Below are 25,545 nucleotides of genomic sequence, written 5' to 3'. Positions count from 1 at the left end.
GTTGGGACATCATTTTGAAGTGCTGTAGAGGAAGTTTCCATCAGTCCTTGCAGCTTTCACTAGTTACCATGCACAGGCGTTGGCATGGGGTCCAGTGTGGATGGTTGGCATATGGCATTTGTCATGCGTAACGCTACCTGTTAGAATACAAGCTTAAATATATTTCAAGTTCAATAAATTTCAGTTAGTATGAAATAATAGCAAGCCAAAAACACTTTTTTTTCCTCCCTTCCACTCAGTTTTTCCTTGTAGCTTTTGTTTCAGTGAAATCTGTAATACCTGGTGGGGCAACAGAGAACCTGGTTTCTTTCACTTGCCGGAACATGTGACATGACACCACAAGCATTTCAAACTAAAAAGTTTTATGATGACTGATAACATGACACACCAGAAAGTTTGGATCAGCTGATTATTGTCTAGAAATGGGGTCAGGTACACAAATCGAGGAACGAGTTCAGGCTGAGGGAGGGGTAAGACGTATAACAGCATCCTGTAGAACCATCGAAAAATTACAGCACAGAAGGAGGCCATTCAGCCCATCGTGTCCGTGCTGGCTGGAAAAACTAGCCGCCCAATCTAATCCCATCGTCCAGCACATGGTCCATAGCGTTGCAGATTACAGCATTTCATGTGCATGTCCAGGTAACCTTTTAAAAGAATTGAAGGTTTCTGCCTCCACCACTGTTCCTGGCAGTGAATTCCAGACATCCATCATCCTCTGGGTGAAAAGGTTTTTCATAATGTCCCCTCTAATCCTTCTACCAATCACCCTAAATATGTGCCCCCTGGTAATTGACCTCTCCATTCTATCCAGGCCCCTCAAATTTTGTACACCTCAATTAAGTCACCCCTCAGCCTCCTCTGTTCTAAGGAAAACAACCCTAGACTTGCCAATCTTTCTTCATAGCTGCAACTTTCAAGCCCTTGCAACATTCTTGTAAATCTGCTCTGTACTCACTCCAGAGCAATTATGTCCTTCCTGTAATGTGGTGATTAGAACTGTATGCAATACTCCATCTGTGGCCTAACCAGCATTTTATACAGTTCCAGCATTACAGCCCTGCTTTTGTATTCTATACCTCGGCCAATAAAGGAAAGTATTCCATATGTCGTCTTCACCACTCTATCTACCTGTCCTGCCACCTTCAGGAACCTGTGGACATGCACTTCAAGGTCTCTCACTTCTACCCCTCTCAATATCCTCCAGTTTATTGTGTGTTCCCTGACTTTATTTGCCCTTCCAAAATGCATTACCTCACACTTCTCTGGATTGAATTCCGTTTACCACTTTTCTGCCCACTCAACCAAACTGTTGATATCATTCTGAAGTCTACGGCTATCCTCCACTATCAAATACACGGCCAATTTTTGCGTCATCAGCAAATTTCCCAAACCTGCCTCCCGCATTTAAATCCAAATCATTAATATGTACCACAAACAGCAAGGGGCACAACACTGAGCCCTGTGGAACGCCACTGGAAACAGCTTTCTATTCGCAAAACTGTCCGTCGACTACTACCCCTTGTTTCCTGTCCATGAGCCAATTGTGATCCAGCCTGCCACATTCCCCTGTATCCCATGGGCTTTCATTTTACTGGCCTGCTTGCCATGTGGGACCTTGTCAAATGCCTTACTAAAATCTATGTAGACCACATCCACTGAACTACCCTCATCAATCCTCCTTGTTACTTCCTCACAAAACTTAACTAAGTTAGTAAGACATGACCTTCCCCTAGCAAATCCATGCTGACTATCCCTGATTAATCCGTGCCTTTCTAAGTGGCAGTTTATCCTGTCCCTCAGAATTGATTCTAACAATTTATCTACCACCAAGGTCAGACTGACCAGCCTATAATTATTTGCCCTATCCCTTGCACACTTTTCTAACAATGGTACAACGTTTGCAGACCTCCAATTGACTGGTACCTCGCCCTGTATCTAGTGAGGATTTGAAGATGATCCTCAGTGCATCTGCTATTTCCTCCCTGCCTTCCTTTAACAACCTGGGATGCAATCCATCAGGCCCTGGCGATTTATCCACTTTCAAGGATGTTAGATCCTCAAGTACTTCCCCTCTTATTATGCTTATCGTATCTAATATTTCACACTCCTCCTCTTTAACTATAACCCTTTCCTTTGTGAAGTCAGAGACGAAAAACTCATTAAGAACCTGGCCACATCTTCTGCATCCATGCATAAGTTCCCTTTTACATCTCTGATAGACCCTACTCTTTCCTTTGTTCTCCTCTTGCTCTTAATGTACAGATAAAACACCTTCAGGTTTTTCTTGATTTTACCTGCCAATTTTTCATGTCTTCACTTTGCTTTTCTAATTTCCTTTTTACTTCACCCCTGCACTTTCTATACTTCTCTAGGCTTTCTGTATTGGTTATATTCAAAACTGTTAATATATATATTATATTTTACATATTTCGTATTCTGTATTGTTTTGATTTACACCATTAGAATTATACTATGGAGCTCTTTTTTAATTATATTTTCAATTAGTTTTCTGTTTCACTTTTAATTCAGGTATGAAGAACTTCTGAAGGAGGAAAAGACTGCCACTCAGGAAATTTCAGCTGTGGAAAAAAAAATGGAAGTATGGGCCCAGACTCCAACAAAAACAGTGACAACCAAGACTACCATAGCAAAAGGATCATCAATTAAATCTGGTCCAGATAATGTGTTGGCTGAAATTGCAGAATTTGATGAGTTCCTTCAGCGGACTGGACGCCAAGGTGGCTGGGATGATTTTGACCATCAGGACTTTCTCAAAGTTTGGATAAAACACAAAGGAAGGGCATCATTCATTGAAGAGGCTCTGCAGTATTTGGTTGGGAGGACCTCTGAGGACGTAATGCAGCATGTGGATTGGTACCAAGAATTTCTTTTTCTAGAAGCGAAGCAGAAAGAGGTAGGAACTTGTTAAAATATTTGGTTAGAATATTCTAAAGTGTTGAACAGAATTGTAATTTAGGAATTTGATGTTTTTTTCCTGTCAATCCACATTATTCTTCCTGGTAAGAATTGCTGCACACAGAACATTTTTTAGTTCTGTAGAAATGGCTATACTTTTCAGTAGCAAACTGATATTCGTAATGTACATATTGATTTTTGAAACCAAGAGCTGTGCAGAATAAATGAAAGTCACAATGAGCCCAGTTAAGTAGTGCAACAAACTAGACCTGCAATAAATTGGTATGATTTGGGTTCACATCCTCAATTTCCCATTATGGAAGATGCTGAGCAATTGTTCCCTGCAAAAAGGAAAAATCAGAGGGTCAGTACTGTCCTGCTTTTGTGCAGGTCCTAACATTTGGCATGAGTGGAATGACATTATTTGAGATTACAGTATTAAGCCCTGCATCTTTAAAATTGGAACCAGTAACCCAAAGAAATACAGCATCAATCACAGTAAACCTGAATCTCTGATTTTTTTTTTCTGTTGAAATTACCTTTCAGGCTATTCAGAAATGGAAAACAAAGAAGCAACATGAAAAAGTGAAGCTGCTGAAGATGCAAGCACAGGCAGAAGAGGAACTAGATGCAGAGCATCTGGCAAAAGAAAAGGCAAAGTGGCTCAGGCTTGAGAAGGAGAGAAAAGAAAGAGAAGCTCAGCTGCAATCATGGAAGAAGCAGAAAGAACTGGACCTTGCTCATGAGAAAGAAAAACAAATGAAGGAAGAAGTAGAGAAAATGAAAAGGCAAAGGAAGGAAAATCAGAGGCGGCTCGAAATGAAAAGAATACTCAAAGATTGTGCTGAACAAAAGAAGGAGAAGGAGGAGTTTCTGCGACTAGAAGCACAAATGAGAGAGGAAGCTGAAAGAGAAGAAAGACAATGGCTTGTGGCAAGAGAAATCTCCAGGTTTCAAGAGAGGGTGAGTCTGTTGGAAGGTAGCTTACTTATGAAGTTCCTAAATAAGACAAAGTATTTTTTATTTTGTTCACTTTTTTAATGGTCTAATAGGGGGACATGCTCCTTTTAAGTTTTTTGTTTGTATTTAGTAAAGCATTCTTAGTACAATTTTACATTTTACAAAGTACAGTTTTGAGGTGTAATCCTAAGATATGTAGCCTCCTTACATTTTGTTGAAGTACTTTCAATTTGAGTGTGCTTCAACTTATACTTTTCCATAGAGGAAAGAAAGATGTTTTATGGAAATAAAGGTAATCACAAAGCAATTACTGGATGTATTTTTATACCATACAGGATTTTCAAAAGTTGGAGTGCAAATTAGCAGAGAAACGAACAAAGCAAGAGGAGGAGGATGAGCGAGAGAAGCGATTGGCCAAGCTTAAAGAGAAGGTTAAAATAAAATACTGAGTTTAATATGAGACAAAGCAGGTGGCTCGATGGAATGCATTGCTACTAACCCCACTTGTTAAATTTGAACTTTCTAAAGGGAAATAATACTCTGGCAGTTAGCTCAGATTTCTTCTCATGCAAAGACTGAAAAATAAGCTAAAACTGTCTTCCCTCTGAGATACATTTGTAGTTAATCGGTCAAAGTGCAATCTCCTGGACACCTGCTATTTTGGTCTCCCAGTAATGAACCCTCTGTTGCCTCTTACAAGTCTGATCTAGTTCTGAATGTTGAAATTCAACTCAGAGCTTTGTTACTTTTAAAGATATGAGCTTTTAAGGCTGAGAGATGTTGCTGTTTAATAGTAGTTGCCTGGAATCAGAGCCATCCCTTGCATTATCCAAGTGGATACTGAATCTCTATGGGGCTGCATTTCTGACAGACGAAAGACAAATTATTTCAGCATGGAAACTTCTCTGCTTTTGTGGACAATATTTCCAAGTCTAATTACCCTTTTCTCCATAGCATTGCAAAATTATATGGTGATATTAAGAGTAGCTGGTATTTAAAGTGCTGACAGGAAGAAAGGATGAACAGCTGATTTCAGTGCCTTCAATACTGAGTAGTAGTACACATGGGGAATGCTACAATGATAGTAACATAGCATTAGTAACACAATAGTAATTTGGGCAGTGGACCATTAGTTCATCTAATTAACTCTTTCAAACCTTCCCATTAAGTTCCATACTATGACTCTAGAGCTAATAGCCCTGTATCCCATTTATATTGTAGAATCATAGAATGGTTACAGCACTGAAGGAGGCTGTCTGCAAGGGCACTCACCTAGTCCCACACCCCTGCCTTTTCCTTATAGCCCTGCAAATTTACTAACACTTCTAAATCAGTCCATTTTTGAAACTTGCCATAGTTTTCAGTTCCATCAACCTGCTGGTTATTCTATAACTTTTACTAAAACTCGTTGACTAAATTTTTTATTTTCCTTTGATACCTGTATGTTCCCTGGTCCTTGAGTCATGTGCCTGACACAAGAAATTTCCTGCATCAAAAATCTCCATGCCTGCGTGAAAACCTTGGCATCTATCAAGGCCTTTCTCGCCCATCTTAGAGTAAACTCAGCCTCTTAGCTCCCCTTTGAACATCTTCCAATAATTCTAAATATGTCTTGCATTTTACAGAGTAAAATTAAACACGTTGCTCCGGATGTGGCTTCACCAATGCCTGGTATAACTTTTGTTTTACCTCTTTTGACTTAAGTCATGTCCCTAACTATACATTTCAACATTCTATTTGCTTTCTTGACTGTCTACTAACATGATTAGTTGGTTACATTGATTATTCGGTACTGGCCAAATGATCACTACAACTAGATACTATTGTTTATCTGTAGGAAATATTCAGATAATCTGAAAATTTGCAAATCAATCATTCGGGTATGATGAACCTTATTAATATTTATACATATTCTGTACATAGTGTATGGCAGGCTTGGTCATTGGCCTTTGACAACGTTACGCTTTAGTACAGGGCTTGGCAGAAGACTCCCTAATTTTAGTTCAGGCTTTCAATAAACAGTAAATAAAAAATACTAGAAATGGCAGGGCAGAGTATTAGTTGGTACTGCAGTATGTGGGAGACAGTTCCGAATTCCCACATTTGCAGGAAATGTCTCCCTTGAGTCACTCTGGCTCAGAATCATTGTGCTGAAGTGCAAGTAAGAGACACTTCAAAACGTGAGGGAGGGGAGGAATTTCTAGATATTTTTATCCAGAACACAGTCACAGTCCAGAGGAAAGCATAGGTTCAGGAAGGGGGAGGGTGTGACTCTTGGGGAGAGAGGTAGTGAGAACTTAGGAGAGATTGAGAAGGTTACAGACACTGGTCCTATCCAACAAGTATGATGTCCTCGCAGGTAGTGAGTTTAAGGAGAAAGACTGCAGGGACGACAGCCACAATACAGACTAAGGCACTTTGGCTCAGAGGCTGTCCAGGGGTGGAGAAGAGCAGAATACAAATGTGGCAGTGGTGGTCCCCAGCATCACAGATGCCAGACTTCAGCCAATTCGATTCACTCCGCGTGATATCAAGAAACGACTGAAGGCACTGGATACTGCAAAGGCTATGGGCCCTGACAATATTCCGACAATAGTACTGAAGACCTGTGCTCCAGAACTTGCCGCACCCCGAGCCAAGCTGTTCCAGTACAGCTACAACACTGGCATCTGCCCTGTAATGTGGAAAATTGCCCAGGTATGTCCTGTACACAAAAAGCAGGACAAGTCCAACCTGGCCAATTACTGCCCCATCAGCCCACTTGCAATCATCAGTAAAGTGATGGAAGGTGTCATCAACAGTGCCATCAAGTGGCACTTGCTTAGCAATAACTTGCTCAGTGACGCTCAGTTTGGCTTCTGCCAGGGCCACTCAGCTCCTGACCTCATTACAGCCGTGGTTCAAACATGGACAAAAGAGCTGAACTCAAGAGGTGAGGTGAGAGTGACTGCCTTTGACATCAAGGCAGCATTTGACCGAGTATGGCATCAAGGAGCCCTAGCAAAACTGGAGTCAATGGGAATCGGGGGGAAAACCCTCCGCTGGTTGGAGTCATACCTAGCACAAAGGAAGATGGTTGTGGTTGTTGGAGGTCAATCATCTGAGCTCCAGGACATCACCGCAGGAGTTCCTCAGGGTAGTGTCTTAGGCCCAAGCATCTTCAGCTGCTTCATCAATGACCTTCCTTCAATCACAAGGTCAGAAGTGGGGATGTTCGCTGATGATTGCCCAATGTTCAGCACCATTTGTGATTCCTCAGATACTGAAGCAGTCCATGTAGAAATGCAGCAAGACTTGGACAATATCCAGGCTTGGGCTGATAAGTGGCAAGCAACATTCGCACCACACAAGTGCCAGGCAATGACCATCTCCAACAAGAGAGAATCTAACCATCTCCCCTTGACATTCAATGACTGTGCCATCGCTGAACCCCACACTATCAACATCCGAGGGGCTACCATTGACCAGAAACTGAACTGGAGTAGCCACACAAATACCGTGGCTACAAGAGCAGGTCAGAGGCTAGGAATCCTGCGGCGAGTAACTCACCTCCTGACTCCCCAATGTCTGTCCACCATCTACAAGGCACAAGTCAGGAGTGTGATGGAATACTCTCCACTTGCCTGGATGGATGCAGCTCCAATGCACTCAAGAAGCTCGACACCATTCAGAACAAAGAAGCCCGCTTGATTGACACCCCATCTACAAACATTCACTCCCTCCACCACCGAAGCACAGTGGCAGTAGTGTGTACCATCTACAAGATGCACTGCTGCAATGCACCAAGGCTCCTTTGACAGCACCTTCCAAACCTGCAACCTCTACCAACTAGAAGGACAAGGGCAGCAAATGCATGGGAACAGCACCACCGGCAAGTTCCCCTCCGAGTCACACACCATCCTGACTTAGAACAATATCACTGTTACTTCACTGTCGCTGGGTCAAAATCCTGGAACTCCCTTCCTAACAGCACTGTGGGTGTACCTACCCTACATGGACTGCAGCGGTTCAAGAAGGCACCACCACCTTCTCAAGGGCAATTAGGGCTGGGCAATAAATGCTGGCGTGGCCAGCGACGCCCACATCCATGAATGAATAAAAAACAAATTCTATAGTTGGGGGATAAATAGCATCCTCTGCAGCCACGAATAGCATCCTGAAGCATGTGTTCCCTACCTGATGCCAGGATAAAGGAGATCTCAAGGTGGCTGGAGAGGAATTTGTAAAGGGAGGAGGTAAATCTATTTGACATGGTCCATGTTGGAGCAAACAACATAGGTAGGAACAAAGAGGAGGTCCTGCTGAGAGAGTACCAGGATTTGGGGACTAAATTTAAAGAAAAAAGAACCTCAAGGGTGGTAATCTCTGGATTATTGCCCAAATTACATACAAACTGTCATAGAGACAGTCAGATCAGCTGAGTTGGCATGTGGCAATATGGCTAATGTGGGACAGTGCGGTTCCTTTTCACGGGGCACTGGCACCAGTACTGGGACAGGAAGGGACTGTGCTGATGGGATGGGCTCCACCTGAACTGATGTGGGATTAGTGACCGAGTGGAAAGAGTAAATAGGAAGGTGGTAAAGGCTTTAAACTAGTAAGATGGGGAGGGATCCACAAGAAATTAAACAAGCTTAAAAAAAGCAAAACAGGAAAAGAGAGCATAGAACAAACTAAACTAAGGGAACATAGTTATCGAACAGGAGTGTTAGAAGATGTTTAAAAATAGTGAGAGGAACTGATAAAAATATTAAACTGTCTCTGCAGCAATGCACATAGGCTGGACTTTTTAGGCTCCTGGCGACTTTGGGCGGCTGAGTTGGAAGTGGCCGAGTAAACTGAATCTGCTATGCGCCGCCCGCCCACCGGCATAACGCACGGGGCTCCCAATTAGCGGCCCATCGCATATTCGGCACTCAACAGGGTGTGCGCGGCTGGCTGCAGCAGTGGATTTGGAGGCGGGGCCAATGTCAGCCCTTGAAAAAGGCAGACAGCAGTGCAATGGAGCAGACACTCGGGAATACAGCGGAGGAGGAGTTGTGAGTGCCGAGGTGACCAGCTGAATAGAAAGTGAAGAAGTGAAAGATGAGTGACAGTGCCCAAGGGCAGGAAAAGTGCAAACATTTGCAGAAGAAATCCAGAGTGATTGAGGGAGAAGGTTCACCCCCAGATTCTCAGAGGAATCTCTGCAGGTCCTCTTCCAGGCGGTGGAGGCGAGGCGGGACATATTCAATGCTGATGGCTGAAGAAGGCCCGCAGAAGTGACCAAGAGTGCCTGGCTGGAGATCACCGAGGAGGTCCGCAGCTGCTGTGTGGTACGGAGGACATGGCTCCAGTGCTGCAAGCGGCTCAATGACCTGCTTTGCTGTGCCGGGGTGAGGGGTACTCCTCCATAATCTCATTGTGAATATGTCAGGGAAGGATCAGTCTGTCCTAACGATGCAAGGTGGAAGCTAGCAATGAGCAGTCTTTGCCTGCTGCATTGTATTGGGACGCAGGCCAGGCAGGTCTGAGATGCATGGTGATCCAATAGTGTTCAATTTGGGCACTGCATTGCAGTCGTGCTGAAATGGAACCACAAACCCAATGGATGAGGGTGTGAGATACCAAATCATATGGCTGACTAGGTGTGCCTGTTTAAATAGGAGAAGAGGGCTGACAATCCCTGAGAGAGGTCCCGGACCTGTGGTGGCCAGGGCAATTAGGCATCCTGACAAGTATGGAAGAGGATGCCTTGATTCTGGCAGGGGAGGACGGAGAACACGCTGTGGCAGATGGCGAGGTTGGTGGCCCTGTTCGTTGGAGTGAGTGACCCATAATGTGGTGGTTGTGGGGGGGGGGTGCGGGGGAAGGTGGTGGTGGTGGTTGTGGTTGGGGGGGCTGTTTCAGTGGTGATTGTCTCATGCACTGAAGTGTGCTAATAAAAGTTGATTCACGCAAATGTGTGCAAACTGCAGTAAAGGACATGTGTTTAAATCTGTGGTGTTGATCAAACTCATCAATCTGATTTTCCCTGCAGGTGAAACACATCAGCGGCCAGGAGGGGTCTCGGGTGCTCAGCAGTCCACCTCTGAGGATGAGGAGATCGCCTCAGAGGATGCACTGTCACATCATCGCACCTTATCGAGCGCCAGCGCAGAGACTTCCACCGCGGTTGGGATTACTGTCTCTGCGGAAACAGTGTCACTTATGGGTGTTAGCACAGCACAGTCGCCAGACCAGCCACCAGAGGCAGAACCAGCCAATGCCTCACACACTCAGAGGAGTGTGGGAGGCCAGGCCAGTGCAGAGCCGCAAGCTGATGACGCATCTCTGAGAACTTCCATTCGGCGGGAGATGTTGCAGGTTCAACATGCGGTGCATGAACATCTGGTGGAGTTGCCAGAGATGCTGCGAGCCATAGCACATACCCTGGAAACTTCCATCCAGGGCATGTCTGCTGCAAACTCTCAGACATTTGTCCAGCTGACATCGTCCATTGACAGATTGGCGGCTGCAATGGTGAGGCCAGTACTGGAAGCCATCCGTGATCTCGGGGGAGTGTAGCCTCCCTGGACCAGGCCATCATGGTGCAAACTGAGATGCCATTGTGGCAGGTCGAGGCTGCTCATCCCTCTGAGGTCAGCCTTGAGGACCAGTTGAGCCTCAGCAGGGCATGGGGCAGCAGCCAATAGCACATGGGAACTCCTCTCGGGGCGCTCCTGATGCATCATGCAGCCCCTTGCTCCCTCCGCTAGTGACATGTCAACCACAAACTCCCAGGGTCTTAGAGGGTGCTCCTGATATTTCTCATGAGCACCCTGATATGCCACAGCCTACACAGCCGCAAGCAGGCAGAGGACGTCTGCCAAAGTCATCAAGAGCAGGGCGGCAGCCACATCTGCTGAGTCTGGTGGTGAGGGATCGTCCACACATAAGAGCACCCACAATGGTTTTAAGAAATCACAGTGACATCACTCCTGGTTCACTCGGTTACCTTCCGATTATTTATTTCAATTGCACGTTACATCACTGTAAATAAATTTGCAGTTTAGACATTTAACTTTGCATATGTCATCCATGAGGTATCGTCAGACATTGTTGCGCTGCTGAAGCGGTTATATATGAGATGTCACTTGGGTTGGGTTCATCGTGACATGATGTTGTTTTTAATCTGATCATCTCTTCCATTGGATGTGTGTGTCTTTTCCCTCTCGCAATCCCACAATGGCTCATTGCATGACACAATGTGAAATCTTTGCATGGAGCGATCCTCTCGAGAAATAGGGCATCCCGGGTTTCTCTTGCTCTTAATTCTGGAGGACATTCTGCTTTTTCTACCATGCCATCACATGGGTGTTGCCCATTGTCCTTATCAGAAACTCCATCTTCATCTGATGACTCCTCATGGTTATCTTGAACCTCCTCAATGGCGTCTCCCCTTTCTATTGCCAAGTTATGCAAGGCGCAGAAAACGACAGTAATCTTGGATGCCCATGCTGGCGCGTACTGCAGTGCTCCTCCTGAGCGGTCCAGACATCTGAATCTCATCTTGAGCAGGCCAATCATTTGTTTGATTGTGACTCTTATGGCCGCATGGCTCTCATTGAAGCGTTCCTCAGCATGATCCCTTGGGATTCTCACGGGTGTCATCAGCCATGTCTTCAAAGGATAACCCCTGTCACCAAGTATCCAACCTTCCTGTCTGTCCCGGGGACTGAAAAGATTAGGCACCTGAGAGTTTCTGAGAATGTATGCATCATGGCAACTCCCTGGGTACAGTGCACAAACCTGCATGATTCTCTTGCGATGGTCACATACAAGCTGAACAGTCAATGAATGGAAGCCTTTTTGGTTGATGAATGCCCCTGCATGACCTGCTGGTGATCTAATTGCCACATGCGTACAGTCTGAACTATTGGGAACCCAGCTATTGCACTGAATCCTCTTGCTCGTTCAGCCTGGCTGGTATTGTCCGTTTTGAAACTAATGAAATTGTTAGTACGTCTGAATAGCGCATCTGTCACAACCTTTATGCAGTGGTGTGCAGCTGCTTGGGAGATTCTGCACAGGTTTGCTATCGAAGCTTGGAAAGAGTCACATGCATAAAAGTTAAGGGCAACAGTCACCTTTAGAGCGACTGGCATTGGATGGCCACCGAGGCAGTTTGTGGCTACATCCACTGCCACCATCTCAGAGAAATGTCATGGTCTCACCTGACAGACGCAGCCTTTCTCTGCACTGGCATTCTGACAGGTGCAGTTAGCTCACACGCGGTCGGTATACCCTGCCTGTTGGGTAGGCGCGTTTCCTAACGTGTTCGCTCTTGCCCAACTCTGCCACCTACTCTCCCTCCCACATAATGGGGAGCCACTTGACCAGCTGCTTGTGCATGCCCATGCCCATGTCCTTCTGTCCCTAATTGGGGCGTGGTGGTCCTCCTCCTCTGAAGTGCTGCCTCCAGAATGCACAATTCCCATCATAGGATTGGTTACCAGACTCAATGATTAAACCTCTTAAGCTCCAGCTGTCAGGACAGGCACACACTACCCCCTTTCCTTCCACTCACTGACTCAGAACAGATAGGTCCTGAGCTGCGGTGAGTTAGACTTAGTTGGAGCCCTGTGCACGAGCTACAAAAACTCTCATAAATAAGCAACACCAAAAACTTTACCTCCAACACCCTCACAGATTGCCTGCCTTCCGCCCTTTTAAAGCTGCCTGGTCCCGGATACGATCAGTGGCCCGATTTACGGCCGTAAAATCAAACGGCCACGTAAATTTCCAGTCAATTGGCTTCTTAATTGCTTTAAGTACTTTCAAACTATTGTGGTCAGACAGCGAGCGGCGACTCAATCGACGTCTGTGCGTGATGACGCCGGGGACCCGAGCTGACGTCATTGGACGCCATTTTACCAGCCGGACACCTCCGCACTGACCCGATTACAGTAGGTAGAATTCCAGCCATAGTGTCCGTAATACAACGGGAACTGGAGGCAATAGTACGTTGTGAGGAACCAGATACAGTTGGGATTACTAAGACATGGCCACAAAAAAAATCAGGACTTAATTAAACAGTGCAGGATATAACATATTATTTAGAAAAGACAGTGTGGGGAAAAGGGGAAGTGGGATAGCTGTACTTACTAGAGATAACATATTGGCAGTAGAAAAAAACGAATGCAGCCATCAGACAGAAACAAAATCCTTATGAAAAGCTGAGATTTTTTTAAAAAAAGGATTAATCACACTAATAGGGATAGTCTACAGACCATCTCCTAGTGGAAGGGAGGTGGAGGAAAAAATATGCAAAGAATAATTATGGGGGATTTCAACTACCCCAAAATGAATTGGTAAGAAGAGGTAGGTATAGAGGATAAGGAATGGAAATTCTACAATGTGTACAGGATTCCTTTCTAACAGGATTTCCTTTCTTGGTAAGCAAGGGGGTGAAAGGTTATCGGGGGTAAGCGGAAATGTGGAGTTGAGGTTACAATCAGATCAGCCATGATCTTGTTGAATGATGGAGCAGGCTCGAGGGGCCAAGTGGCCTATTCCTGCTCCTAATTTGTATGTATGTTCATATATAACCCAGTATGTCAGAAGCGCAACAAGGAGGGATCTGATAATGAGGAATGAAAATGTTCCCGCTCAGGTGTGTGGGCCTTGTTCTATTACAAATAACACGTATGTTTCAAAAACGCAAAAAAATTTAAAGGGACTGCGTACTGAAAAAAAAAAACACACACAATAACTAAAGTTTAAAGGGAACATTGGGAATGGACCAGAGCAGACAGTGGTAAAAGGGGAACATCTAGGGGACAGTGACCATAATATTGTACAGTTTGATAATAATTGAGAAGCAACACATAGACCAGGATAACAGATTGGAGGAAAGCTGATTTTAAGGGATGAGAAATGAACTTAAGAAAATGAAATGAACAACAATATCAAGAAATGATGGGAATGGGAAATATTTAAAATGATGTTCAACAGAGCCCTGGAAAAATATATTCCACTAAAAAAAAATACTAATGAGAAACCATGGATGAATAAAAACATAAGGGAAAAATTGAAGGTAAGGAAAGGGATGTACACAAAGTATATTGACAGCACAGGACAAGGGAGAATACAAAAAGTAGAAGAGAATTCAAAGAAGAACTATGAAATTAATTTATCAAGAAACATAAAACAAAATAGTAAAATATTCTACAGACACATAAAAAGGAAGGTCTGGATGGGAATAGGGCCACTAAAGGATGGTCAGGATAAAATAACATGGCGAAATGACAAATATTAAATCATTATTTTGCTTTATTATTTATCAGGAAACTGATTAGGTGGACATGACTTTGAAAGATGAAATTAGAAATGATATAACTGCATTTAAAATAAAAAGGAGAAATGCTAAATGAACTAATCAAACTCAAAAGAGGATAAAACTCTTGGTCCGGTTGGATCGCATCCATACTTTTTAAAAGAATCTAAGGAAGAGATAGCAGAAGCACTATTACACATATTTAAGAATTTGTTAGAAAAAGGTGTAGTGCTTGAGGCCTGGCAGATAAAAAAAGAAAAAGGAAGTAAGGCTTGTATTTATATAGCACCTTTCACAACCACAGGATGACCCAAAGCACTTTCCCGGCAATTAAGTACTTTTGTACTATTGTAGGAAATGCGGCAGCCAATTTGTGCGCAGCAAGCTCTCACAAACAGTAATGTGATAGCTAACAGAAGGGAGAGAGAACAAGTCCGGGGAACTAGAGACCAGTCACCTTAATATCAGTAGTAGGAAAACTATTGGAATCACCACTAACAGAGAATAGAAAAACACCTAGGAAACAAAGAAGGAATAATAGTCAACTTGCATTTCAAAAGGTAAAGTCTAGCTTGACCAATCTCATTGAATGACATGAAAATTGGTGGTGTCGTAAATAGTGAGGAGGAAAGCCTTAGATTACAGGACGATATAGATGGGCTGGTAAGATGGGCGGAGCAGCGGCAAGTGGAATTTAATCCTGAGAAGTGTGAGGTGATGCATTTTGGGAGGACTAACAAGGCAAGGGAACGGACCCTAGGAAGTACGGAGGGTCAGAGGGACTTTGGTGTACTTGTCCACAGATCACTGAAGGCAGCAGCACAGGTAGATAAGGTGGTTAGGAAGGTATATGGGATACTTGCTTTTATTAGCCGAGGCATAGAATATCAGAGCAGGGAGGTTATGATGGAGCTGTATAAAATGCTAGTTAGGCCACAGCTGGAGTACTGTGTACAGTTCTGGGCACCACACTATAGGAAGGATGTGATTGCACTGGAGAGGGTGCAGAGGAGATTCACCAGGATGTTGCCTGGGCCGGAGCATTTCAGCTATGAAGAGAGACTGAAAAGGCTAGGGTTGTTTTCCTTAGAGCAGAGAAGGCTGAGTGGGGACGTGATTGAGGTATACAAAATTATGAGGGGCATTGTTAGGTTAGATAGGAAGAAATATTTTCCCTTAGCGGAGGTGTCAATAACCAGGGGGCATAGATTTAAGGTAAGGGGCAGGAGGTTTAGAGGGGAGTTGAGGAAAAAAAATTTCTCTGAGGGTGGTTGGAATCTGGAGCGCACTGCCTGAAGGGGTGGTAGAGACAGGAACTCTCAACATTTAAGAAGTATTTAGATGAGCACTTGTGAAACGCCATTGCATACAAGGCTATGGGCCAAGTGCTGGAAAATGGGATTAGAATAGTTAGGTGCTTGATGGCTGGCACAAACACGATGGGCCGAAGGGCCTGTTTCTGTGCTGTATAACTATGCCTCTATGATAATTCTTTGAAGAGATAAGGATAGACAAGGGTAATGTAGTAGGTGTAATGTACCTAGATTTCCAAAAGTCTTCGATAAGGTACAACATAATAGATTAATGAATAAGGTCAGAGCGTGCAAATTCGGGGGACAGTTAGCAGAATGGATAGCTAGCTGGCTGAAGGACAGAAAGCAGAGAGTAGAAGTAAAGGGTGGCTTTTCAGAGTGGCAGAAGGTGGGAGGTGGAGACCCAGACGGCTCAGTGCTGGGACCATTGTTGTGCACAATTTATATTAACACGTTAGACTTTGGAATCAAAAACACAATTTCTAAATTTGCAGATGATACCAACTTTCCAGCATTTCCTGTTTTCCAAATTGATAGGGATAGTCAGCACTGATTGCAACAAATTACAAGAAGGCATTAATAAACTTGAAGAATATAATTGGCAAATTTCAACATAGATAAGTGTGAGGTATTACATTAAAAAAAAAGAAAGTCATATATTACTTGGAAAATAAGAATATAAGTGTGGCAAAGCAAAGGGATCTGGGAGTGCCAGTACACAAATCACTAAATATTTTGATGCAGGCAAATAAGGCCATAACAAAAGCAAACCAAGCACTAGAGTTTATTTCTAGAGGGCTGGAATTGTAGAGCAGTAATGCTGAACTTGTTCCGAACCTTGATTAGACCGCACTTGGAGCACTGTGTGCAGTTCTTATAAAAAGGATACAGAGGCACTGGAGAGGGTGCAAAAAGGATTTACTAGGATGCTGCCAGAGCTGCAAAGTTATACCTATTGGGAAAGGATGAACAGCCTAGGTCTCTCTTCTAAAAAGAGAAGGCTGAGGAGTGACCTCGTAGAGGTTTTAAAAATTCTGAATGGTTTTGATGGAGTAGACATAGAGAAAGTGTTTCCACTTGTGAGGAAGAGCAAAACATTAATAGGATAGTCACCAGGAAATCAAATAGAGAATTCAAAGAAACTTCTTTACCATAGAGTGGTAAGGATGTGGAACTCCTTAGTTGAGGCAAATAGTCTAGATTTGTTTAAGGGGGAGCTGGATAAGCATGTGAGGGAGAAGAAAATAGAGGGTTATGTTGATAGAGTTAGATGAGAAAGGATGGAGGAGGCTTGAGTGAAGCATAAATGGTGGCATAGACTGGGCTGACTGGTCGGTTTCTGTACTGTATATTCCATGTAATGCAAGACTAATTTGGGGTGACTTGCCTAATGTTTGATGTTAACTTTCCTCTCCCTCCTGACCATTTGGGTTCTGCCCTAGGATGGGTTCTACCTACCTCGATTTTCATACATGAACCACTTACTAGGGAAGAGTCGCTGAGGTAGTTTCCTGTTGCCTTCTCCATAGTTTTTATCTTTGGAGTACGTTCTCCCACGTGAGTTGCAACCAAGGCTAAAGTCCCATCTACTCTTTACCATGGTGGGGGTGAGAAGTCAGGGTGGGTGGAGCAGGGTGGCGGGTATCACCTGTATGTACCAGACATCAAGTACTGCCCCTTTCTTGCTGGATGTCAAGCAAGTATTTAGTGCCTGTTTGCCAGGAATCCATGAAGTGGGGCCCAAAACTGATCCTTCTGACTCAGATGCAGGAATCCTATCATTGTGCCAGTGGTTACTGCATCCAATCACAAGTATCCCATTGGATGTCAACCAGTATTTAGAGACTATATTCTAGTGTCCACTCATGGGCTGGACTGGAGCTAAAGCCCTTCACTTTGTCACTCGGAAGTGAAATGCTGCAATAACACCAACTGCTTGTCTTTATATATTGTGCCTTTAAAGTAGTGAAATGTCTCAAGGTACTTCACAGGAGCGTTACAAAGCAAAATTTGACACCAAGCCAAAGGAGGATTTTAAGGAGTGTCTTAAAGGTAGAAAGAGAGGTAGAAAGGCAGGGAGTTAGGGAGAGATTGAGCTTAGGGTCTTGGCAGCTAAAGGCATGGCCACCAATGGTGGAGAAATTAAAATCAGGGATGCTCAAGAGGACAGATTCAGAGGAGTATTAATATCTGAGAGTTGTGGGGCTGGAGGACATTACAGAGGTCAGGAGGGGTGAGACAATGGAGAGATTTGAAAACCAGGTTGAGAATTTTAAAACCCAAGCGTTGCTTAACCAGGAGGCAATGTGGGTTAGCAAGGACAAGGGTGATGGGAGAAAGAGATTTGGTGTGAGTTAGGACATGGTCAGCAGAGTTTTGGATGACCTCATGTCTATAGAGGGTAGAATTTGGGAGGACAGCCAATTGTGGGTTGGAATAGTCAGGTCTAGAGTTAACAAAAGCATGGGAGAGGGCTTCAGCAGTAGATGACCTGAGGCAGTGGCGGAGTTGGATGTTACTGAGGTGGAAATGGGCGTTCTTAGTAATGTTACGGATATGTATTTGGAAGCTCATTTTGGAATCGGATATGACACCCAGGTTGCAAACAGTCTTGTTCAGTCTCAGACAGTTGCCAGAGAGAAGGACGGAGTTGATGGCTACGGACTAAAGTTTGTAGCAGAAACCAAAAATGATGGCTTTGATCTTTCCAATATTTAATTCAAGTAAATTTCTGCTGATCCAGTACTGGATGTCAGACGAGCACTCTGACAATTTAGAGACAGTGGACGAGTGATGAGAGATATACATGAAATGGAGCTGGGTGTCATCAGCATACATTTGGAAACTGATGCTATGTGACTACTATGATGCTACTACAAGATATGTATCAAAAGCTTTTATTACAGTTATGGGTGAGTTTGGTTACCTGAAATTCTGAGGTAATCTTGGGCTTTGGCTGAAAAACTGGCCTTGACAGCAGTTTCAGCCAGTCAAGGCCCAATCTGTGCAGACTTCTTCCATCTCCAAAGTGGATGTTGGGAGCTAAAAGAAATGTTTAATAAAAATCTGTTTAAAGAAAAGTTAATTAAAATAGATTACGTGGAGCAAACAGAGTAAAATTTAACGATCATAAAATAGGGAGTGGAGGAAAGAAACTCTGTTCAGAGACGTGAAGTGTTAAAACAAATTTATCTTGTTCCTGTATATTTATAGTTTTATGTTAGATGTTGTAGTCATAAAGCTTAGTAGCTTTATTCCTTTACTGGGTGTTTGTTTTAGCATACGGTACACTTAACTGGATCAAGGAAATTGGAATTTCCTCTGCAGTTGTTGGCAGTCCCAACGGTTCGTTTTAAAGGATGATATAAACAGATCTAGGAGTATACTATGCAATTTATATCCGCTCATTAGGGAATAGATCAGGTACAAAATATCATCACTCGAATATATTGCTTATTCCATACTATGATCTACAACATACTATTAACAAGAAGAAAAAGAAGCAAGTCCATTCAAGCTTGGAGAACAGAGGGAGGAATTCCAACTTGGACTCAAATAAATTTGATGGTCCAGAAGTTTAAGAGATAGACCTTGACACAAGCTGTAACAAAAATCATTACAATAATAATAGAAAAAGCTGCAAACATTGCACCACCAAACAAGTCAACCAGTCAAAAAACGACGAGGACAAAGAAATTGATGCAAGACATAAGGTATTCAGGAGAATACCACACAAACCAGTCTCTGAGAAAACTGAATATGCTGAAGCGGTTAAAATAACTGGGAAAAAGCAATGCTAAAGGAACAGGATGAGAAGAGAGGAGCAAATTAAAACAATATTCAAAACGGGAAGAGGGCCAAAAGAAATCTTTAAAAGAAACTGAGCAAAAACAAGAATTAAACAATTCAGACAAAAACAGATGGCAACCTGACATCAAATAAGAGAGAAGCGCATAAGGTATGTTCAGATTTCTACCAGGATTTTGCAGTTCCAAAGCAGAAGGATCTGAAGATAAAGAAACAACAGTGTCATCAGATGCAAACAAAATACCAAGTGCTACTGAGGCAGAAGTTGAAAATGTATTGAAACAGATGAAAAGAAACGGCCTCCGGAGGATGAACTAACAAGTAATATACTCAAGGAGGGAGGTAATGAAGACGATCACACAGGTCAATATATTATATAACCAAATATTCAAGGAATGAAAGATACTGAGAAGTTGAAAAGAAGTAAAAATTATCCTCAAAAAAAGGAGACAGAGCAGACAAAGAATTATTGACGCCATAGACTATTATCACATTTGAACAAAATTCTAACTAGAATTATTCAAAATAGGATAAAGACAACATTAGACGAACACCGACCAAGGGAACAGGCAGGGTTTATGTAAGGATACTGTACAACAGACCATCTACATACAATGAACCAACTCATTGGGAAGGCAAACGAATATCAGTTGACCTGGTGTGTTGGATTTATTGACTATGGGAAAGCATTTGATTCAGTGGAAGACATATTCTTTTTTATATAGCTTTAAGGAAAACAGGAACAAATGAGGGATATGTGAAGATCATAGAGAACATTTACAAAAATGCAGTGACTGGAATACACATGACAAAGTTATAACACAGCTAATAAATATTGGAAGAGGAGTGAGATAAGGGGATACAAGCTCACCAAAAATATTTACCACAGTAATGGAAGACATATTCAAGAAAATACCCTTAGAGGAGGGAGGATTAAATATTGATGGAGAAAAACTAACTGACTTGCGCTTTAGATGATGTCGTACTAATTACTTCATCTGTTAGAGACTTGGACGTACAACTAAATAACTTAGAGTGTAAAAGTATTGGACTGAAAATGCACAAAGGAAAAACAAAGTATATGATGAACTTAAAGACAGAAGATACCATACAAATTGAACAACAAGAAATTGAAAAACTGACAATACAAATATCTGGATCAAACATTAAAGATGGAGGATTGTGCAAATGAAGAGGTACTGAGTAGGATTAGGGCAGGAAATTGTTGTTTTTGGGAGATAGAGATATTCTGTGTGATAAGAAAATGCCACTGGCATTAGGGAGGATGGTGTATGATCAGTATGTGCTACCGACCATGACATATGGGGCAAAACCATGAACAACTACAAAATATGTAGAACAAGAACAGTGTACAGCTCTGAGCAATATAAAGGCAAAAGTTACACGTCTCCATTTGCGATAAAATCAGATGTAATGAAATACGCCAGAAAACTGGAGTTAAGGACATCATTTAGAAGATTAAAAAAAGCCAAATGGAGAAGACCTGAGCATGTTGCTCGAAGAAATGGTGACAGGTGAACAAAAAGGCTAATGGAGTGGCAGCCAAGAACAGGAAAAAGTGGGAGACCGAGAAGAAGATGGAGCTATGACATATATTTAGAAACTCCATGGGTGAGAACAGAAAGGAGTAGAGATAAATAGAAAAGGCATGGGGAGGGTTACATCCTACAGTGAATGAACACTGCCTGAATGATGATGATGATCTACACAAAGTGCTGTATTGACAGTGGATTCAGTGATTAGCATCCTGATCATGTCACATTCACTTCAGATTAACAGATAAATTGTTTATAAGTTATTTGAAAACTTAAGTAGACAGGATGTCTTGAATGCAGCCAGATGATGTAGAAGGGATAGACTGGATTACATTGGGAGAATTGACTTGGGGGTACATTGAGTAGGAGAGCAGGCATCAGGGTAAATACTTTTGTCTATTTTCCCAAATGAATAAAATTCTGAGATTCGATTGTTTCAAACTGATACTGTGCAACACACACTAAAAACCCTTCTAAATGTTAAGAGTTTGGATTGGTAAAATTTAAAAAGTTAATAGTATCCACTTATTATTGTTTTGCTAGGTAAAATGCTCATTCAGCCAGTTTTTGAACACCGTGTTCTTTAAACAAAAAACTACATTGTGTTTCTGACGACTTAGTGGCTAACTACAATTTCTGGTGTGGTATTGACCCATACAGACTACGGAACTCCCAGGTTCAATCACTGGTCTGTGCTTAGTGAATTTGGGGCTATTTTAGGTTTTTTTTCAATTACTTGTGAGGAATTGTGCTGTGATGCCATGAAAGATGTTCAGATTGGGCTTAGTTTTGCCCCCTACAGCTTCTACTCCCCAGGTCTATACATGAAAATAGCATTTTAAACAAGTTACTTAAAAGCTAAGTGCCTGTGGAACCATTGCTCTATATTCAGGAGAGGGGAAGAAAAACTGATCTCTAAGTTTTTTTGCTTATGGAGAGAGATTTAACATGTGAAACTATATTGTGCTGTAAATCTACTCAGGTTGATGCTCAAATACGACGAGACCCATCTAGATTATTCAAACATACTAAAGGTTGGGAGGAACACATAAAAGAAACAGGCCAAAGTGGTGGTGGGCCTATGCTGTTTCTTCCCCATCGGTAAGTGATTAGCATAGGGGAAAAGATCCCTCAATAATAAAGCAGATTAAAATTGAAAAATTGTTTTGCTTTGTATCCTCATATAAACTTTTTTTTGCATTGTTTTTCAGGGCTATTCCATCTTGGCGGCAGGGGATGTAACAGTATTGTTTTATGAATACTGAATAATTGAACTAACTGTAGATTTATGTATTGTTTGCATTGTGAAATAAATTGAGAAACTATTAAAGAAAGTGAAAGAGTCAATGAGTTAGTGAAAGATGAAAAAGGGGCAAGGGACACTTAAAAAAAAAAAATCAGGAAAGATAGTCAGGGTTAATGGTCCAAAAAATTGGAATCATGATTGAGTGGTATGCATGTGAATGCACAGAGCAATCAAGCAGAATTGGAGAGTTAGAAACATTAGTAATTGGAACAAAATGATATAGCAGTCTTAATACAAAGGGAAACATGGGGGTGGGGTGGCAGTGCCAGTAAAGAATTACACCACATCACTAGAACACAAAGATGTCCATTATGACTCTGGTTAGAGCTTAAAAAATTAATATTGTACAAATGTGTGCATTACAGACCACCAACAGTTGATATGAGATGGCATGGAGATCCTTAGACAGTTCAGCAGACCTGCAAGACTACAAGACAGTAATATTGGCAGTAATAATCTGCTCACCTATCACCCTGGCCTTGCTGAACTACATTAGCTGGTCCTCCAATTTAAAATTTTACTCTTTTTTTTAAAAAAAGAGCATTGCCCTTGCTATATCTGTAATCTCCTTCGGTCCTCCAACACTCTCTTTTCCTCGCCTTTTATACATCTCCAACTCCTTTTGCCCTAGTGTTGAACTGTTTTCAGCTGCTTAAGCTCTAAGCACTGGAATTTCCTCCCCACTTCTGCCCTAATTTAGGACTCTTCAAATCAATCTCTCTCACAAAACTTTGGCCACGCCTCGTAATAATTTCTTCTTAGGCTTATTTTTTTCTGATTATATGTCTCCAGCATCTGCAGTATTTTGCTTTTATTTTCATGTTTAAAGTAACTTGATTGAGTTTTTTGATAAGATGATGAGGGTTGATGTGGTGTATATGGACTTCTAAAAGGTGTGCATTAAAGTGCCACATAATAGGCTTCTCAGCAAAATTGAAGGCCATGGAATAAAAGGGAAAGTGGCAGCATGGATACAAAGTTGGCTGAGTGACAGGAAATGGAGAACTGGTAAACAGTTGGATGTACTCGTATAAGGGACACAAAGTTAGCATGTAAGAAGCAATTAAGGCAAGTGGCATGTTGACCTTTATTATAAGTGGATTGGAGCATAAGAGTAAAGAGGTCTTGCCACAATTGTACAGGGCTTTGGTGAGACCACAACTGGGGTACTTGGTGCAGTTTTGGTCTCTCTATTTAAGGAAGAATATACTTGCATTGGAGGCAGTACAGCGAAGATTCACTAGATTAGATTCTGGGGTGAGAGGTTGTCCTATTGGGCCTATGCTCTTTGGAGTTTAGAAAAAAGGTGATCTCATTGAAATATACAAGATTGTGAAGGGGCTTGATAGGGTAGACACGGAGGTTGCTTTCACTGGCTGGGGAATCTAGAACATGGGGGCACAGTCACAGGATAAGGGACCGATCATTTAGGACTGAGATAAGGAGAAATTTTTTCACTCAGGGTTGTGAATCTTTGGCATTCTGTACCGCAGAGGATTACGGATGCTCCATCATTGAATATATTTGAGGCTAAGATAGACAGGGTTTTGGTGTCTTGGAATCGAGGGATATGGGGAGCGGGCAGGAAAGTAGAGTTGAGGCTCTAGATCAGTCATGATTCTATTAAATAGCAGAGTAGCCTCGAGGGGCCATATGGTCTACTCCTGCTCCTATTATGTTCTTAATATCTAGGTTGACTTTTCAGTGATAATGCTGTCCTGGTTGAGGTGCTGTCTTTTGGATGAAATGTTAAACTGAGGCCCTACCTGCCCTTGTCTGTCTGTGCATGTAAACAATCTTATGGCATTATTTGAAGAACTGGGAGTTCTCTTGAAATCCTGTCCAATGTTTATGGTTTAATACTTAAAACAGAGCATCTGGTCATTCATTTGACTGTGTGTGGGACCTTGCAAGGTGTAAATTGACTGCCATGTTTCCCTATATTATAATAGTGACTATATTTCAAAAGTATTTCATAGAAACATAGAAAGCTTTATGGCACAGAAGGAGACCATTTGCCCCATCGTGTTTGTGCTGGCCGAAAAAGAGCTATCCAGTCTAATCCAACCTTCCAGCTCATTGGCCTGTTGCCCTATAGGTTAAGGCATCTGAAGTGCATATTCAAGTGTTTTTTTTTTAATGTGATGAGGATTTCTACGCTGTACCGACCTTTCAGGCAGTGAGTTCAAGACACCCACTACCCTCTGGGTGAAAAAAATACTCCACAACCCCCCTCTAATCAATCCTTTTACCAATTACTTCAAATCACAAAAGCAAAATACTGCAGATGCTGGAAATCCGAAATAAAAGCAAAAGTGCTGGAAATACTCATCAGGTTAGGCAGCATCTGTGGAGAGAGAAACAAGAATTAATGTTTCAGATCTGTGACCCATCAGATCAGAACTGATGAAAGGTCAGACGTGAAATCGTTAACTCTGCTTCTCCAGAGATGTTGCCTGGCCTGCTGAATATTTCCAGCACTTTGTTTTCACTTCAATACTATGCTGCCTGGTTGCTAACCTGTCGGCGAACAGAATTCCGATCCACTCTACCTCGGTCCCTCATAATTTTATTCCCCTCAACCTCTTCTGTTCCACTGAAAACCACCCCAGCCTATCCAATCTGTTATTGGCTGTGCAGTACTTTGAGACCTCATGAGGTTGTTAAAAATGGTGTAGATGAATGCAGGTCCTTAGGGGTTTTGATGCCAGAACTTTTGATTTAAGAATTCCGCTGGGCCAAGAACTTCAATCGCATTGAGAGTTAATGTGGCTGTTACCTTATCATCTAAGTAATGAAAGTTACTGGAGAACATCCTATAGGTTCCAGATTCATTAAAGCTACAGGGGAAGGGGGCGATGATTATGGCAGGCTTATCTCCAAACTAACGTTATGATGTTTTCACAACCATTTCTTCGTTTGCTCCTATTTTAACGGTGTGCCTAATCCTAGTCAAAAAGAAACGTGACACTATGTTTCGGAACTTTCTAACATTAGTATTTCGATACACAGTACGAGCTTTGCTGGATCTGTACTATTGCAACATAGTGATTTGCCCATTATTTAATCGTTCGGGTAGATTCGCTACCTTTATAATGTTTTTTTTTATTGGCAAGCTCATTTTATTTACAAAAATGGAGCATCACAAAAATTTGCTTCTCCCAGGTGAAGACAGTAGAAAGTTGTTCAACAGTTGAGTACTTCCATTTCACTGCATTAGATTGCACTCTTGCTCCTTTTGTAATTTAGTCCAACTTGAAGCCGATGTTGCTGTATATGACCTAGTAAAGTTCACAAGTGAAGAAAAGACAACTGCAGCGCGAGCTCCGCTCTATCTTGACTGCGCGTGTTCCCTCGCCACGGCGTACTCGCTCGCTGATTGGCTGA

At 42.4% G+C, this 25,545-nt stretch overlaps 1 protein-coding gene across 2 annotated transcripts in view; it reads left to right on the top strand.

Moving 5' to 3' along the window:
* LOC137369139 (coiled-coil domain-containing protein 112-like) overlaps positions 1-22,170 on the top strand; it is a 50,862-nt gene extending 28,692 nt beyond the window's left edge. Inside the window, exons 6-10 of one of the 2 annotated variants that reach the window (XM_068029860.1) lie at positions 2,533-2,917; positions 3,466-3,882; positions 4,215-4,310; positions 21,835-21,953; positions 22,064-22,170. In XM_068029860.1, coding sequence (XP_067885961.1) covers positions 2,533-2,917; positions 3,466-3,882; positions 4,215-4,310; positions 21,835-21,953; positions 22,064-22,094 — 1,048 coding nt within the window. In that variant the 3' untranslated portion in view covers positions 22,095-22,170. The remainder of the gene's footprint in view (positions 1-2,532; positions 2,918-3,465; positions 3,883-4,214; positions 4,311-21,834; positions 21,954-22,063) is intronic. The other variant, XM_068029861.1, reaches the window with a different exon arrangement.
* The last annotated feature ends 3,375 nt before the right edge of the window (positions 22,171-25,545 follow it).

This window comes from Heterodontus francisci, chromosome 4 (assembly GCF_036365525.1).
Source record: "Heterodontus francisci isolate sHetFra1 chromosome 4, sHetFra1.hap1, whole genome shotgun sequence".
Lineage (NCBI taxonomy): Eukaryota > Metazoa > Chordata > Chondrichthyes > Heterodontiformes > Heterodontidae > Heterodontus > Heterodontus francisci.
The sequence above is the reverse complement of the archived record's forward strand: the minus strand, read 5'-3'. Positions and strand labels throughout refer to the sequence as shown.